Genomic DNA, 13118 nt, shown 5'->3' on the forward strand with positions numbered 1-13118 from the left:
ATGCGTTGGAGTCCCACACTAGTGTACCTGACTGACAGCCTGGTGCAAAGGGGTCTGGGAAATGAGTATAGAAAGCACACCTAGAAGTTTGCCGATGTTAATCAAACAAATCCACAGAAATGAAATGCTGCTTAAACATATTTAAGCAAAAGTACATGGGTTGGACAAACTCAGTGGACTAAGCATACATCATTATATTTAGTTTATCCTGATTAAATTCAATATTCCCTTGGATACAGCCTATTATTGCTATTGCAGAGAGGGAAACCAATATACTAACTACAACTCGTACAATTTACTTGATGAAACAAAATCTGAAGAAATAAACCAACTGGAAATTTCCAAGTTATATTTCCTTTCACAAACATGCTCTTCCCAGTCAACCTGGGGTCTACCAAAGGAAGATTAAAAAAAAACACTAAAAATAGAAAAAGAAACTGATGATTCCCTTCTTCCCACTCTCACCAAGAAATCCTAAGCTTAAAAGTTTAGACTCTCCCCCCACCCTCTCTCTCTCTCTCTACACACACACACACACACACACACACACACACACACACAGTTTTTATACCAATAAAGAGAACAAGGAATAACTCTTTTTATTATCTTTTAGTTCAGTTTACATAATAATTTGAATCTGTGAGAGAATTCAAATTTATTGAATAAAAGGCTTTGCTTATGATCTATAAAACAAACCGAAGAAAAAGTTGTTGAATGAGTAGCATTTAGTGAATTAAATAATACAGTTCTGGGGACCTATAACTGATGTACGTTTGATTGAAAAAAACAAAAAAAAAACAAACTATTAGGTTACCATGAATATTTATACAACGACAAATGTAGAAAAACACAAAAGGTTCAATGTGATCCCAACAGATTACCTTTTTCCTTGATCATAAGAGAACCAAATATTTTTAGAATCTAAAGCAGTTAAGTTTACAGAAGTGCAAAACACCAAACAAAAACTCTTTATTTCTCATTTTCTATTCTTGGCATAAATTTTAATTTTTTCCAGTAGAACCAAAACCTCCTGAGCCCCTTTCAGTGTCATCCAAAACCTGAAAAGATAAAAGGTGGTAAGCCATCTGGTTAATTTCAGATCCTCTCAGTTCTCCCCAGCTCCTCATTAATAAGACTTTCATTCCTGCTAATCCATCTTTAAAAAAGATTACAGAAAACCAAACTAAATTTTAGTTCCATAAATTTAAATATTCAATAATTTTCAAAAAAGCTAAGAAAATAGAATTTCACAGTACATTTAAATGATTTATTACCCAATATAATGCTATATGATAGCCATGAAAATCATCAAGAAATTCTACAGCTAAGATTTTAATTTTGCTTAAAAATGGGACTAGTCATATATGCTATTTAGTTACAGATAGCATATTAAGTCTCACAATTTTAATTTCCTTCACTGATCATTCATTCCCTACTCAGTTTTTATGATACTTACTTGAACTTCCTCTATTTCTGGATAAAAAATCCTTTCACAAATCAGCTGTGCAATTCGGTCACCCTTTTTTACTTCAAAGAGAAAGAAAAACACAAAAGTGTGTTACTGATCTTTTATTAATGCATTCTCTGTACTCTGCCTTATACAACGAGAACTACAGCATGTGCCATTTAGAAGTACATAACTTGGAAAACTCGCTGCATCTACGTGACCATATGTATTTAACATACCTTCAAATTTTTCTTTGCCAAAATTAAACAATACAACGCCAAGATTTCCTCTATAATCTTCATCTATAACACCAGCTGGAGAAAAGGAAAATAATGTTAATTTGTTTTATGCTACCAAAACACTAAGAGTGTGCAATTACCTCAGTGTGCAATTATCTCAAAAATCACTCTTGTGTGGCTCTGAGATTTTTATAGATTTTTAAAAATTAATATTTAGAGAGATAGGGAGAGGAAGATAGAAACATTGATGAGATGGAAATATTGATCAGTTGCTCCTGCATGGCCCCCTGGTGGGTTATTGAGCCTGCAACCTGGGCTTTTACCCTGACTGCAAATCGAACCAGCGACCTCTTGATGCATGGGTCAGCGCTCAACCAGCTGGGCCTTACCAGCTGGGCATGGCTCTGAGATTTTTATACAACTGAGTAAGCATCTGGTAACTACGTAAAGCATCAAAACTAAGAAATCTTACTAATATGCAAATAAGAATTTAGAAGGTAGTCCTTATTTTCCAATCGGTTACCCTTATAAATGGTGACAGTTTCCTACTCTAAACTGCGAGCAGGCACTTCGCAACTCAGACAGGTGGTCCTGAATTGCTCTCCAAACCCACTGTCTATCCGCTGCACACCTGCCAAAAAAGAGCAGGAGAAAATTATGATTTGGATTTTAAAGGCTTTTTCTGGTGGCAGCTTCCTACTAATCTCCACATTGAAATATGATTGAGTCATAAATAAAAATGTCTGAAAGCCTGAAGATCAGCAGTGGAGTAAGTCAACGCTGACATCGTTAAGCAGCCATCTACCAAATATCAGCACATTTCATTTCTATAATAAAAATGGAGCTGAACCTTTTAATTTAAGCCACCACCTTTTCTTAGATAGTGATCTCTCAGAAGACATTAACACATTAGCTTAATAATGAGCACACTTTTACTTAGAATCCTGTATAATTAGTACCTGTTTGACACTATAAACACAAGAGCAAAAGAGAAATGTAAGCCAGAGCCCAGCTTTGGCCCAGAGAAGTACATTCACCAGACTTGTTAGCACTTATCTTTGAGCCAGGAATTTTAAATGTTTCCATAAATACAAGCACAGATAATATAGGTGGCACCAAGGCCTTTTCATTTCCTTTTTTTAACATTGAAACTTAATTCACAATTCAACCATTTTTAGTGTATTCAGAGTTGTACAACCAACGCCATAATCAATTTCAGAATATTTTCATTAGCCCAAAAGAAACCCCCTATCTACTAGCAGTCACTCTCCAATCTCCCCTCCACTCCTACCAATTTCCTTTATACCTGCTAATTCTTTTCCCTTGGTTTGTAAAATGCTGGATAGAATTCATGCAAACCTAATTCAATGCAGGTCCATGTAATGTCTATCTAGTAACAACTACCTTCTAAAAACAAACAAACAAACAAACAAAAAACACAAAGCCAAAACAAAAAAAACTCTCTCTTATCAAAGGAAAAAAGGAAATAAAAGTAATCAGGAACTTAGCTCCATGGGTACCAATGCAGTTGGCAGGCTTCATTATTTAAAGGTCAACTGAAAAAAAAAACCTTTTTTTTTTAGAACAAGGGTAAGCATTTCCTTTCAATTTTCTCATATAGGGGAAGGGGAGAAATTAAAAAAAAAAAAAAGTTCCACCATAGGAAAAAAACAAAACTCAGAAAAATCAACGTTTTAGATTTTTCCAGCGGATCCCAGGAGAAGTTTAAATTAACCCTTGTGCTTTATGAATGAATTACTAGGGATGTGAAATTGAATTTAAGAATTTCTTAAAACAGTCTTCCTTTCTACTTAAACAGCAATGACTAATTCAAAGAATACTGAAGTCTGATTTCTTTCCCCATTATCAGCTGACCATTAAATTTGTCCTTAATATTTATTGATACAATTAAGACAAAGATGGGACCAACTCTTTCCATTAGATCTATGTGCAGAGAATTTTGGCTGCAGGAATAATGTAGATGAGATTTAATGCAGAAAGCCCTCAGCAGGATATGCTATCCATGGCCTGTACAGATGACCACCGAAGGCAATGGAATCCCATACTGCAAGGCTTGGAGTACAGACTAGGACTCATTTATCTAGAATGTGCAAGATAAGACAATGTGGATTGACTTCTGAATTCTTTTGTTCCTATTTTACCAGAACATTTTTAGATTACCCAAATAGTACAGATGCATATAAAGTAAAAGCTAATAATGTTCCCCTACCTTCCCTCAGGTAGCCAATATTATAGTAATCTACATAATATAAAAGCCTAAGCAACCATTACCACTGGTCTCCACCAATTACTATGACAACGCACTGACCACCAGGTGGCAGATGCTCAACCCAGGAGCTGCCCCCTGGTGGTCAGTGCACTCCCACAGCCAACCTCCCACAGTCTCTGCCCCTGGCTGGCCCGCTCTGATAGGCCCTGATTGCTGGCCAGGCTGAATTCGTGCACCGGGCCTCTAGTATATTTTATACATTACTTTCTTTTCTGCCACATAGACATTCTTTGAGACTAATATGCATGTCTTAGTCATTCTTTTTAAATCTAAGATATACAGGACCATTATTGTATGTATTTCTTAAATATTATCACACATTCATGTTATTTTCACACTTTGCTATAACACACAGAGCAGCCCTGTACATATGTCTTTGTGTATTACTGCTTTTTATCTTCATCAAATAGTTTCCAAAAAGCACTTTTCTGGGTCAAAGGGTGTGTACATTTTAAATTTTAGTGGACAATTTTCAAAAAAAGGTGTAGCACTTCAAACTTCCATCAACAGTATTTAAGAAGGCCCATTTCCAAAGTCTTTGCAATACCAGAGGTAGCAATCTTTTTAATTCCAGCCAAAGTAATGAGAAAGAAATGAAATGGTATTTCATGGCATTACTTTGCATTGCCCTGGTGACTAGCGAGGCTGGACTTTTCCTCCTCCATGATTGCTGCATACTTGCATGTTCTCTTCTATATTTGGTTTATATTTTTTTCTAATCTCTTTGGGTATTTAACTCTTTTGCATATGACTTAAGTATTTATTTTTTTAGTCTATGCTATCTCCTAAGATACAAAAACACTCCCTTTGTGTAAAGGCCTTTACTATCTATCTATAAAGTTGTTTTATCAAACTCAAATGGTTGGGTTTTGAATTTTGAATTCTGCAATGCCAGGTGATCCACCAAGATTTTATGCGCAGCACACAGACATGGGAAAACCTTCAACTAAAAGAAATGAAGTTGTTTGAAGTCAATTAAAATGTATGGCAGGGAAAAAAAGCTCTCAATTAAATTTACTTTTTAGCATGAATGCCAAAAGTATTAAAAAACAAAACAAAACAAAACAGAAACAGTTCCAAGTTCACTTATCACTCAAAGGCAACTTGACCTTCATGAAAAACCCACATAGTAAGGGGCATAAGTTACACCAGGGATATTTCTCTTCATGAGAAAGCAGCAAGTGTTCTGAAGTTATCACTGGAAAAATCATGCATTGGAACTGGCAGAGTGATTAACTGACTTCAGGCAATGTTTTACTCTGTCAAGACTTTGGCATGTGGTTTGTTGGAAACCTTTAGTGAAAACTATCCACGCCTAGCAGATGTGAGTTCTGAACAGAATCCTGCACACTCAACTTTTCCCTTTGACCCTTATTTACAGCCTGGGATTTCTAACAACATCTTTCCTCTGAAATAAAAACTGTGGCCAACTGTGATAGACCTGTGCCTAAGAGACATTTTTAAGATACTTTGCATCCAAGAACACACCACAATGTGATTTTATAAATACCAAACCAATCACCAGGCAAACTAACTTTCCATTTCCTTTACATGAATTTTTTTCAGAGGGTTTGCTTCAACAGAGCAAAAATTATTAACAAAGTTTCCACATTAAAAAAAAAAAGTCTGTGAAGTCCCTAGGGCACAGGAAATAGAACTTCCAGGATTTAATATGAGTCAAATAGTATTAGAGTTACATACATTAGCATTTAATCCTCCAACCCTTCACAGGTGTGCACACTAACTTTCATTGTTTTCTCCAAAGCCCATGTGCTTTTCCCAACCCTTTGAAATTTCTTTTTAAATATACACAATTTTTATATCCTTAAACTATAGTCCTAAATGACCATACTTGACCTTGTATACAAGTATTTTTGAAAATCACACATAACTGAGCCCAGGTAATTAATCTTCAGTCCCAGGGGGTGGTCCATCCCTGTTTGTGTCAAACTCAGCTTCTCTTAGGAACTGCTTTTGGGCTCTTGTCTTGTCCCACAGCACCACCTAGTGACACCATGGGGAGACCGAGGGGCAGGCAGGAGACAGTGCAAGGAGAGGTCTCAATGGTGCTTATAGCCTACGCAGTGCATGTGACAATGAGCTAACTCAGGACAGACTATGGCCGGTGGTGGATGGGCAGGGGGATCAACAGCATTAAATGGTGGTGGAAAGAACAAGTGGAGTGAAATCATATGGATGGAGATTCCAGGTTTTTAATGTGTCTACTTGGACTCATCTTTGAGCCAGTTTTCTCATCTGTCAAAAGTAGCTTCAGCATGTTAGTGAAGCACTCGCTATTATCAATGGGGATAAGGAAGGGTCCGGACATAACCTTGTCAATGGGGCCTATCACCAGTAATGAGATCCAAGTAAGGGAGGCATATCAGGAAGGTGAGAATTTCCGTTCAATAAAGTGGTACAAGGATGGCCAGCAGAGGAGACTAAGGTTCCCTCATGAAAGGGGTCTGGTGAGGAAATTGTTGACTTTGGGAGACACTGAGTAAGGCTTTGTTATAAGGGAATAGGAGCCATGGAGGACTTGCTCAGCAAGAAATTGAAACAGGCCCAGCTGGTGTGACTCAGTGGTTGAGCATCAACCTATGAACCAGAAGGTCAGGGTTTGATTCCCTGCCAGGGCACATCCCTGAGCTGTGGGCTCGATCCCCAGTGTGGGGCATGAAGGAGGCAGCCGATCAATGATTCTCTCTCATCACTGATGTTTCTCTCTCTCTCCCTCTCTGAAATCAATAAAAATATATTATTTAAAAAAAAAGAAATTGAGTCAGGAAAGGACAGTGTCTTCTCTCTTGACTTTAGGGAAAGATTCTCCTTTTATCTTTTGACAAACATGGATACCAATCTTAAGGAGATAAGAAAAGTCTTACTATAATATATACCTACATTTTCTAGAACCTTTTGCTTAAGTGACATTTTTAAAAGCTCTTCCTTCTCATAATAATAAACTTTCTTCTATAAATGGAGTCATGTTTGGACTAAATGCAGATTAACACTAAACCAAGGCAAAAACCCTATCTGTCAGAGAGTGTCTAGTTAGCCCAATAGTAAAATAACATACATTTCACATAATGGTCATTTAAAAACTAAACATATTCAAATAGCATTTATAACTATCATGATTGTCTGTTATTCAGAGACTGAAATTTCTAAAAGGCAAGACACACAGAAACCATTTCCTTTTCTTGAAATAAAATAAGAATAAAATTTGGCATCAGATTACTTCCTCTTAATAAGCAAATGCAAAGTAAATACTTAGAAATATTTACAGAATAAAAATGTAAATACAATACCTCCTACATCTATAAAGTGTTTTGCAGCCAAGCCAGATCGTGGAGCTAAAAAGAAAAGAGAGAAATTGGCTATTTTAAGGGGGAAGGGCAATTACTTGATATAATTGACACAATTTAAGCATGTTATTACTCTTATTTCCTATCATTGATATCTTCATCTTCACTTTACTTACTACTCTGTATTACCAAAGTAGAAAAGAATAGTTTAGAAAAATCTGGCAAGGTTTAATCTGAAGCCAACTTAAGCCAGTCCACCCAAGTTCAGTCAGTGGAGGACTAGGGTGGTGCAGCCATGACTACTAGAATGAACTGAAAGGTGAGCAAGTGGGACAACCGTAGGCGACTCTGTGAAGCAGGGCCACAATGGGAGGACTGTAGCTGGCAGGGGCACAGAACTGAGGAAAAGGACTTTGTTTTAAAATGAGAGTTCTGAGCATGTGGTAATGTAGATGGGAAGAAGGGGATATGGGAGAGGAAGAGGGAAAGAGGGCGAGGCGGAGAAGAGTCATAAACCTAATCAAAGAGTAGCAGAGCCCAGTCTAGAACTTGGGGCTCCAACTCATGATACAGATGCCAAAAGACATGTCCGTATGTAACAAGTGAACCAGAGTAAAAGGCTTAATGTCAGTTGAAAAAAATGCCAAAAACTAAACCTTAGAAACTCAATTTACTATGCTTTTTATTCTTATTATGCCTTTTATTCTTACAAAGAAAATATAAAAAGCAGGGGTGGGAAGAGATCAACCAAAGAACTTGTATGCATATATGCATAACCCATGGACAATAAGGTGGTAAGTGCCCGGAGTGGGGCATCAGCAGGTATCATGGCCAACAAGATAATGATACTCTTGCTATCACTTCCCACCCAACCCTGGGACAGGAGGGTGGGCACAGTTCCACTTGCTCCTTAGGTTTACTTTAAAGGTAGTCAGGAAGTAATTATGCTTTTGAAAAGAAGTTTTAAACTCTCTCTCCAGGGACAACTGCATCACTCTAGGAAAGTCGAATCTGAGAACTTACACTCCATTTTGTCTTAGCTCCTCCCCTGTGAGGTGTTTCCCTAACACACTTCAAGGGGGCAAACCCTACAGGGAACAGGCTACGTGGCCGGATATACTAACAGGTTTTAGAAGTTTCACTCTCGTGATATAAAATACCATGTGCCATTATCCTGAGCAGGCCTCTATTTTCTTAAATAACAAATATTAGCCATTCTCATCACCATCTTCACAAAGAAATCTTGACTTCATATGCAGTCTGGTTTTTGAAGGGGGAGTTGGTGGTAACACTGGAAAAAGTGACAGTTAAATATCACCTATATTTTCAGTTTTTCTCACAGCGAGAACCTCTTGAGCCAATGTGAGCCTTCTAAGAGCTAAAGTAAGGAATCGGAAAAATAGCAGAGATAAGAGACAAAAGCAGATATAAGCATACCTTGTTTATTGTGCTTCGCAGATGTTACATTTTTTACAAACTGAAGACCCACCATTAGCAGAGAGATTACAACTTGCTGAAGGCTTAGATGATTAGCATTTTTTAAGCACTAAAATATTTTTAAATTAAGGTATGTACATTTTTAGACATAATGCTATTGTATACTTAATAGACTACAAAAGAGTGTAAACATTAACTTTTATATGAACTAGAAAACACCAAAAATCACGTGACTTGCTTTATTGCGATATTTGCTTCATTGCAGTGCTTTGAGACGGAACTGGAATATCTCCAAAGTATAATTATGTAAATAAAAGTTTTCAAAAGGCTGCATTTGCCATCACAGTTGGCACTTCCTTATTTTAGGACTCAGGCCAAGAAATATCCCTTCCCTCTTTTATACCCCAGATAAAACTAAGATGAAGGAACGTATCACAAAAACATCTTGAATCACTTACCTACTCTTCCATAGCACCCAGAAGGAAGAGCTATTTGAATGTCGGTTTTCACAAGGGTTTTCTCCATGGGTGGTATTGTGTAATCATAGGCACTGGAAAGATATTGAAAAAACAAAAAACAAAACACTGGCATTTAGATGTAGTGACTTTTTTCTGGTGAAAGAGGTGACAATATATAAATGCATTCTCCCCTGAACAAAATTTGGTTGGGAAACTGAGGTAATGATTTAGCAGGAGGGGACAGAAAAGATGAACTTTTAAAAAGTATGTGCTTCTCTAACGTGGTATGAAAAGAGGAAGATAAAGAGAGAACCAAGGAAGGAGGGTAAATAATAGCTAACATTTATAAAGCCCTTACTATGCCCCAGGCACAGTTCTGTTTTTTATAACTCATGTTAGTCTCACAACAATCCCCTAAGGCAGCGGTTCTCAACCTGTGGGTCTCGAACAATGACAATACATCCTGCATATCAGATATTTACATTACAATTCATAACAGTAGCAAAATTACAGTTATGAAGTAGCAACGAAAGTAATTTTATGGTTGGGGGTCACCACAACATGAGGAACTGTATTAAAGGGTCGCAGCATTAGGAAGGTTGAGAACCACTGCAAGGGATCATGAAAAACATGCAGAGAAGGAAAGGGGGCAATGGGTGGGCCACCTAACTGGGGACAGCTGGGTTGCATCTGGTCTGCTGGTGTTGGTGGGTTGGCAAGCACACCCAGCTGCGGCCATGACCTTTCACGGGCTGCGGGGAGAGCGGACCACTGTGACCAGCCCTGGAGATGCGCACTGCTGAGGAACTGATGCTCCAAGGTCCACCCAGCTAGTGCTGCTGCTGTTTTTACTGTCGCCCCGTCTTTGATAGAAATTTAAAAATAAGCAGAACTGGAAGTCACTCTGAAGACCTTCATTAAGACTGGTAAAGCGGTAGTGTATCTTTCTTCAATGAAATTTGCTCTCTTCAAATAGTTACACACTAATTTATTAAAGAGATCCATGTCTATTTCAGTATAAAAGATGCTGAAAGTACCTTAAATCCACCTCTTCTTAGATCAGAACAGTGCCCAGACATGGTACAGTCAAACTACGTGTTATACTATTTCTATTTATGAAAATTAAGGGGCTGAACTATAGTCCCTTTCAGCTACAACAGTCTATACCTCACTTTTCTTTTTCTTTCTCCTCTCCCTATCATCACAGTTCTTTCTCCTCTTCTCCTGTACTCACTTACTTATGACTTAGACCATAGTTCTCAGGTTAGAATTACCTGGAATGCTTTAAAATGCATCGTAAGGCTCAGACCACTCCCTATCTCCAATATCGCTTTTCACTTACCTTAATGGCCCTAAGAAGTGGGCACAGGAGTCCAGTGAAAAAAGGCACTTAATTCAGGGTCAAAAATTCTCCCACATTCAAGCCTTTGGATTAATCAATTCAGCTCCTTACAAACCCCTCACCTGTAAAACGTAACACTCACCTATTCAGACTGTTGTGAGGATTTAAAAATATATAAAGTTTTTAGTATAGGTAAAAAGTATAGAAGTGAAAAGGGGGGGGGAGTATTACTAACATTTCTGCTTTTCCTATTCAAGCCCTTTGTGAAATTTCCAGTCCTTGGGGCAAACTTAAACATGAACCTACGGAGAAATTTTGTTCACGCTTTAAACAAAAGCAGCCTTCACTGATCCTGCCTAGGTACGGTCACAGTAAGCACCCAGGCGCCACCCTGGCTTGTCCTTCTATTATGCACAGCACCATGCTCGGGCCTTGAAGGGCAAGGCGTGCCTTAAGCAACTCCACCTTCCACGCGGAGAGGATGCAATCAATGTTGCAAAACAACGCCGCAGAGAATATTTCATGTTGCAAAATAACGCCTCGGGGCACATTTATGAATACTCATTTGCTATTCTACACTCTTTGCCCAAATGCCTGTTAAATTCAGGTTAAAGAGGAAAGCTAAAATTTTCCAATATAAAAAAAAAGGCGGAAACTGTACATATATGCAAAAAACGGCTGTCTCTGTAATCTTTGAAATGGAAGTTTCAAGCCATGGCAGCAGAAGGTAAGCTAACGTGGCAGAAAGCTCTCACGTTCGGGAATTAGCCCTGGCCGGCTTGGCTCAGTGGATAGAGCGTCGGCCTACGGACTGCAGGGTCCCAGGTTCCATTCCGGCCAAGGGCACTGCCTGGGTTGCGGGCTCGATCCCCAGTGGGGCATGTGCAGGAGGCAGCCGATCGATGATTCTCTCTCATCATTAATGTTTCTCTCTCTCTCTCCTTCTCCCTTCCTCTCTGAAATCAATAAAGAAATACATTTAACGTTCGGGAATCAGCCTTCTCTTCGGGGGCAGGGAAGGAGGGGCGGAAGGCGGCCTCCCCCGGCCCTCCGCCCGGCGCTCACCTGTACAGGTCGTAGCCCGCGGCGCGCGCGGACCCCTTGGTGGGGGCGGTGGCGTGCTCCGAGAGCCGCACGAAGCGGAGCCGCAGGCCGCCCTCCTCCGCGGGCCGGGGCCGCTTGCTGGGGGAGACGGCGAGCGTGTCTTCGGAGCACGGCATGGCGGGGTAGACGGCGGGCGGCGGTGGCGGCGCAGGGGAACAAGAGCGAGAGAATGAGCCCGGCCACCCGCCCAAATTCTGAATTTCCCGCCCGAAACGCCCCGCCACACCCCCTCCTCCTGGACGAGCGCACCCAGGGGCTGAGAGGGGAGCAGGGAGGGGCTGGGCACGCTTCTCCGAAAACAGACTTGGGATCGCAAACTACTGATCATTTTTAAACTTTCCGAACGTAGCACACGTGTCCAGTGCAGGGGCAGCTTCGGCGGCCTCCCCCGCACACAATTGGAACCACGCCACCCCCGGGGTGACCCGAATGGCCTCGCTCCCGCGCCCGGGGGCTGCGCGCCCTGCCGTAACGCGCTAAGTCCCGGAACTTGCCCGGCTCCGCTCGCCCGCCGCCCGCCGCCCTCCACCCAGACTCCGGGGCGGGGCCCCCTCCTCCCCACGCCTTAGGAAGCCCGGCCCCGACATTACTGGCGCCGCGACATCCTTGGCTCAGGCTGCGAGCGCTGGACAGCGGCCCGGAGGCCCCGGGCGGCGCGGCGCCCAGCGGGGCGGGGCGGAGGGGCCGGCTGGGCCCGCGGAGTCCCGCCGTCTCGGCGCTCGGGCGTGGGCTGCGCGCGTCTTTAAACGCGGAGCGGAGCAAAGAGTGAAGGAAATCGTAGCCGAGCCGGAGGCGCGGGAGGAGGGGAGTCATCGGCCCGAGGCACAGGCGCTGGTTGGCTCTTCCGCTCCCGCGGCGCCGCCGGGCCGGCACCCTCAGGGCCGTCGGGGAAGCGACTCGGAAGCAGTAACGGCGAGGGGCGCACGGAGGCGGTGCGTCGCCGCTATTGGCCCGGCCTGGGCCTTGGGAACGTGGCGCACACTGTGTCCGGAATGCGGCTGCCTCCGCCTCCCTCCTAGTCTCGTGTTTGTTTTTCTTTTGTTTGTTTTTTTTGTTTCGTGTGCGGTTTTTTTCCCGGCCCCCTTTTGCTGAGACTACCCTGGAGTCCCCTGCCCGGGCCCTGCCCGGCTGTTGACTCACCTGGGGCGGCGCCGCCCGAGGCCATGACTTCCCAGGTACTAACCTCAGGGGCCGCGAAAGCCGCGGAGCCGCCTCACGTGGCGGGTGCGAGCCTCCGCGCGCAGTACCGCGCCCCGGGCTGTGCGGAAAGGAGGGTGTTCGATCCCCTCACTGCGCCGAGTGCGCGGGGGTATTGTCCGAGTGCGCGGGGGTATTGTTCCTTAGAGGGGGTCGGGGCAGAGGCTCAAGGATCGCCGCAAGGACAAGTCCGGTGGAACCCTCGCACCGTCCTGATGAGCCCGCAGCTGCCTGGAGCGCCCTCCCGCAGCCCCCAACCCCCACCCGTGGCTGTGATCCAGAGATCTGGGCCACCTGGG

At 42.3% G+C, this 13118-nt stretch overlaps 1 protein-coding gene across 3 annotated transcripts; it reads right to left on the bottom strand.

Moving 5' to 3' along the window:
• Positions 1-576: 576 nt before the first annotated feature.
• On the bottom strand, positions 577-12884 carry DUT (deoxyuridine triphosphatase). Of its 3 annotated transcripts, XM_081104880.1 has the most exons (8): positions 12213-12487; positions 11584-11722; positions 9177-9268; positions 8600-8659; positions 7285-7329; positions 1687-1761; positions 1457-1527; positions 577-1058 (listed from the first exon to the last, which is right to left on the bottom strand). In XM_081104880.1, the coding sequence occupies exons 1-8, from the start codon at positions 12433-12435 to the stop codon at positions 1002-1004; spliced, it is 762 nt and encodes a 253-aa protein (XP_080961006.1). In that variant the 5' UTR covers positions 12436-12487; the 3' UTR covers positions 577-1001. The 3 variants fall into 3 exon arrangements, with proteins under 3 accessions (XP_080961006.1, XP_080961008.1, XP_080961007.1); XM_081104882.1 differs by lacking the exons at positions 8600-8659; positions 12213-12487 and adding an exon at positions 12763-12884; XM_081104881.1 differs by lacking the exon at positions 8600-8659 and having other exon boundaries at positions 12213-12506.
• Between the last annotated feature and the right edge of the window lie 234 nt (positions 12885-13118).

Source organism: Myotis nattereri, assembly GCF_964212035.1.
Source record: "Myotis nattereri genome assembly, chromosome: 1".
Taxonomy (NCBI): Eukaryota; Metazoa; Chordata; class Mammalia; order Chiroptera; family Vespertilionidae; genus Myotis; species Myotis nattereri.

Excerpts from the sequence above, each read along its gene's own strand:
- DUT (XM_081104880.1), bottom strand. The coding sequence starts at position 12,435 with ATGACTCCCCTCCTCCCGCGCCTCCGGCTCGGCTACGATTTCCTTCAC. Across the intron at positions 9,269-11,583 it reads GCGGGCTACGACCTGTACAG|TGCCTATGATTACACAATAC; the intron begins GTGAGCGCCGGG and ends ATATCTTTCCAG. Across the intron at positions 7,330-8,599 it reads GAGAAAAACTGAAAATATAG|CTCCACGATCTGGCTTGGCT; the intron begins GTGATATTTAAC and ends TTTTCTTTTTAG.